The following is a 4,946-nucleotide window of genomic DNA, read 5'->3' as shown; positions in this document are numbered from 1 at the left end:
GGGGGGGGGGGGGGGGGGGGGGGGGGGGGTTGCAGCACGCCGCGTGCTCTGTATCAGTACATATGTGTAAAGCAGAACTAAATTATTAGTTTCAGTAGACTAGCAACTGGTGCTGCAGAGTTTCTTAGTAGACTATGAACTGGTACTACAGCTGTCAGGTTCTTTGGCTGTTCTCGTATTGTATTTTGTATTTGTTATGTAAAGAAAACTCAGTCTCAAGCTACCTCTGCTTCTCTAGGAGGAGAAACAAGCCTGATCCACCTATTGCAATACGCTGTGAAATTTTCTAGAAATTTTTATTCTCTTTAATAGAAAATTTTATAAAATTTCACAGCGAGTTTGATCGCTTCGTGCTGCCGCCTCACCACAGCCAGCAAAAGCACAAAAACGAGATGTTAGTAACCCTTTACTCCTTTATGCTGATTGCTTTCTTATTGACGGCCCTCATATCCTTTGTGTTCTGAGTCGTATTGCATGTGTATGCACTTGCAACGTTTTTCCATCGCCACTTTTAATGAAGTGAATGTTTTCATATTCTAGATTTATTTTTTCAAAGCTCCAACAGCTCTGCTGTGTGCACTTTGCGGTCAACTCAACCCTTCGGGTATGGACTTGGTAAAATATTTGTTCGATGCAAAAAGTACATTCAGTCTGAATTATTTAGACTCCTAGAAACACATATCCTCGCTTTTTTTGCCAGCCAGCCGACGAATCAGAAATGTATAAAAATAAACGAAACGCGGGACAAGCTCTGTTAGCGACAACGAAACCAAAACACAGAGTTTTCTGTTTCTCTTGTTCCACGTCTACTACTGCTTCTCANTGTTAGCGACAACGAAACCAAAACACAGAGTTTTCTGTTTCTCTTGTTCCACGTCTACTACTGCTTCTCAGTAGTGCAGAAAGCAACCAGCTGCTCATGTGGATGGCTATTGTACCCGCTACGTTGCCGGCAGGCCTGTGTATCTGTATATGTTTCCGTATAAAAGAGGTTTCACCTTGTATGCAAGCCCAAGCTCCTTTCCAACGCATCCACCGACAACTTATTTTCCTTGAAATGACTATTTGAACTTCAGTTGCCAGCATGAGCACTGTGAATACAAAAAGCTACAACTGAGCCCTTCTGCTAGATCTGCTTGGCCCCCACCCTCCCCACTCCCCTTTCGCAGATTCAGCTATGGCATATGCAGGAATGGACAGGTAGCTTTCACCTCCAAATCCTAGCCCCAGATAACAGCTCCGCTTTGCCGCATGTATCAAGCAGAGGCAGCTGCGTATGCAGTTTCTCCCGGTACCTCTTCCATACACCACATAATATATTGTATGGGTGCATACATATTCCCCTTAAGGCATTGTTCGCTTCTGCGACAACGCTGCACATTGGGTTGCTTCTCCATGTTCGCAGCTCTCTTCACACGCTTGCAACTTTGAATTATGCAATCTAATTCATTGCACGGCAAGCAGGGGGCCCACTCCCTAGGTTACCGCTGATTCTTTCTTGGCTATTCAGGCTGCTGCTACCGTCTACAATCACTTGCTTTCCCCATTGTGCAGACCAGAGATTCACAATCACGATGTCCAGTTTTTATATTCTAGCCATTTGTAAATATTTATTCTGGCGTCTCAGCTAGGGCGGTAATAAGAGGGGCAAGGTTTCTCTATTTGACGCACACGTACTACACTGCCTGTACGCGTTCAGTTCACGAGCTGCGGAACAGCCTGTTTACGATTGTCCTGCTATGAAACGTTGATACAGAGTTTCGGAATGCACCAGTTACTGCATTCGCTATCATTGTAAACAATTTTCAAACACCTACATAGATTCGAGTAGCCAGCCTGAGCGTAAGTAGCCAGACTGGTTCGAGCACTGTTGTGAGCTGCAGTGAAGCTAGAAGACCTAATATAAGACTTTCCGGAATGCAGATGANGGTTCGAGCACTGTTGTGAGCTGCAGTGAAGCTAGAAGACCTAATATAAGACTTTCCGGAATGCAGATGACCCCAGTTTCTTGCTTCTAGGAGTAATGAGCTCAGCGGCAACGGCTGCAGCAGACGAGACTGCCTGAGATGAGTTGCAGTGTAGCGTGGTCCGTATACAGCCAGTACAGGAGTATTCACTTGGGGTTGGTAGGTCACCTCCAAGTGAATAAAAACGCTTCATAAGTGTATATAGAGGTGAAGCATGCAGCGAAGGAAGCTTGGTTCAAGCTTCGTTGTGTTCACACGTGAGGCTGACCTGCATCGGCAGCCGCAGCAGGGTGTGCTACAGGCTTCCGCCTCCCCGCAACACCCAAGCCCTGAGCCCAAGGCCCAGAGATCCTGGGGATAGGGGGAGGAGGTCACCTGGTTTGGTGAAATTCCTACATAAAGTTTACATATACATTCATTGCGGCTCGCTCCTGTGGTTGGTCGGTACGACCAGAAAGCTAGCGTAATATGCAGCTCAACTCACTGCAAGTATTGATGCAAAAAAACATATTAAGGCAAAACAAAGTTTACTTTGCTCCATTTACTCGGTATGTAGGCACTTTGTGAGTATTTGTATTTCGCTTGCTGGCAGTCTACCGATCCCTCGTCAATGTTTCTGTGCAAGTTTCGGACAGACACCACTACAACGCGATAAAAAGTGAATTTATGCATAATAAACCCTTTTGCATCATTCCGATGCAAGCTCTACTGCGGCAGTAAACTGCTAGGCGCCCACGAAGGCAACAGTACAGAACATAGAAGCAAGCATGGGCGCATGCAGAAACTTGTATGCGGCACAGTAAGCTGCTTCATACTATGATCGTATATAGAGAAGTAACATTTGAGGTCATTGGAATTTATAATGACTCAGNAAGCTGCTTCATACTATGATCGTATATAGAGAAGTAACATTTGAGGTCATTGGAATTTATAATGACTCAGTAAGTATTATTTATAAAGTGAAACTCAAAGAAGTTCAGAAATACAGCAGAGGTTTGGGTATCGTCAACTCACTAGGAAGATGCCCGCCTAGCTGCGGGGAAAGAAGGCTGGGGCTTTTGGGGGGGCAGCGCGGGCGGCTGCCGTGTCGGTGTCCAGTGGATCAAAATTATCGAGTTTTGAATAAAACGAAGACTCTATTCTTTTTTCTGCATGCAGACTTGCGTTTCTGAGGCGTAATATATTCAGCTCGGCATTGAACGACTGCCGCTCTGATCCTCTAGGGTGACGTACCAGGTGGGCTGTGCGCCAGCCGCCGCCACAGAACCTGTTCCCGCCTGAATTCCGCCCGGTATTTCAATAAACTTCTACGAAATGAAGCGAGACTGGAAGCAATGGCTCTTAATTGCCGGTGCGTATTGCCGCAGTAGCTAGCTTCCCCACCTCGCAACCGCATTGACTGCCTTCTTCAGCAGATTCTGTTTCTTCTCATGGTATTTTTCATGGTATCTAACCGTATTTGGAAACAGATGATAACCTGATGTTCATATCTATACAGTCGCTGCGCAGGAATTCCCCTCTGACGTGTCAATCTATGGCCCGGGGCGGGGTCTATGCCTGCTAGCATTCGCTTATACCCAAACCAAAGCAATGCTGCTGCTCTTACCTTTCTCAAGCGTATACAAATACAGCTTCCGCGCAACCCGGGGTCACCCGGGTGTTGTGAGGCAGTTGTTTGCGCTTTTATGAGGGTTGCATTCTCCCCCCGGGGCCCCCTTGGAATAGGATGCGTGTCATTGTGTTTCCGTATTTCATCTGTGGCTATCCGTTGCTGTGGCTTGTTGTGACTTTCACATTTCTCTTTACTTTGAATTTATTTCTTCGGCTGCTTGGATGAAAGCATTGGGCCCTGACGCCTGATGAGGCATTCATTCGCCTTGTAAAGCGAGGAACTGATTGCAGACGCATTCCTGCAATATTTTTTTTTTTTTTTTTTTTTTTTTTTTTTTTTTTTTTTTTTTTTTTTTTTTTCACAAAGTATCACTTCTTTGTTGATGTATCTGCATACTTTTCTGCTGTGGTGAGGTCGCTGATGATAGCATTGGGCGCCGAAACTCATGAGGAGGCGTTTGTTATTGCGTTAAAGCAACTGAAAGCACCAAATTTCATATGGAATATATATATATATATATATATATATATATATATATATATATATATATATATATGTTTCTCTGCGCAGCAGTACCACGTATCCCGTGCTTTGAGCTGCAGAGTTTCTCTTAGACTTAGCGTGATGGTGTTATTGTGTATTATGTATTTTGTGCCGCTGTGATGAGAGCATTGGGCTCGGAGATTTCTGCTGAAGAGTATTTTTTTCGCCTTCAGAAAGCGAATAACTGAGCCAAGCGGCAGCTTTCCTGTTCATATTGATGGCTATTTGGTGTTGCAGTAACCTGCAGTGTGTGAGGTTTCTATGAGGGGAGAAAGCGGCATAGAGGAGCGCACTGTTTCGGGGTTTGTTTGTAGGTGGGGCGGCGGCCACTGGCGTCGCGCTGTATTACTTGCTTAGAGAAGAGGGGCCAGGCCGCAAAGAGAACGAAACGGATGCCAAGAAGTTCAATAAGAATGAGGTAGGCGCTATGGAGCAGAAACACGTAGAAACCCCCAAACACAGCTTCGTTGTAAGCATCAATATATTTTTTTTTTAAACATATATATATATGTTTAATATATATAGTTTATTTTAAACATTTTTTCAGTTAGAAAACACTTTTTTTTTTGTTTTCTGATTTCTATGAACACCCACACCTGGGCCATTGACGCCCACGAAACGGCAGTGTTCAGTGCGGCTCGTCTTCTCTGCAGGCAACAAAGGAACAGGTGATGATGGTGCTCCGAGATATCCTGAATACACAGGAAAAGATGAAGGGGCTGATGAAAAAGTTTACACAAAAATTCGTCGAAGAGGACTACACGTAAGTTGTCAACTCGCTCTGTTGTTGCCTTTCTGGGTTCCTCTCATATATCATGGTTGCG

General features: G+C 44.9%; 1 protein-coding gene across 1 annotated transcript in view; it reads left to right on the top strand.

The window, feature by feature from the left end:
* Positions 1-3,281: 3,281 nt before the first annotated feature.
* The window catches only part of EMH_0009730 (uncharacterized protein), a gene marked incomplete at both ends in the record, with an annotated part of 2,092 nt that continues 427 nt past the window's right edge, over positions 3,282-4,946 (top strand). Inside the window, 3 exons of the mRNA XM_013498730.1 lie at positions 3,282-3,318; positions 4,437-4,540; positions 4,776-4,885. Coding sequence (XP_013354184.1) covers positions 3,282-3,318; positions 4,437-4,540; positions 4,776-4,885 — 251 coding nt within the window. The remainder of the gene's footprint in view (positions 3,319-4,436; positions 4,541-4,775; positions 4,886-4,946) is intronic.

Source organism: Eimeria mitis, genomic scaffold (assembly GCF_000499745.2).
Source record: "Eimeria mitis Houghton genomic scaffold, Emh_scaff367, whole genome shotgun sequence".
NCBI lineage: Eukaryota > Apicomplexa > Conoidasida > Eucoccidiorida > Eimeriidae > Eimeria > Eimeria mitis.
This window is presented reverse-complemented; position numbering and strand designations above follow the sequence as displayed.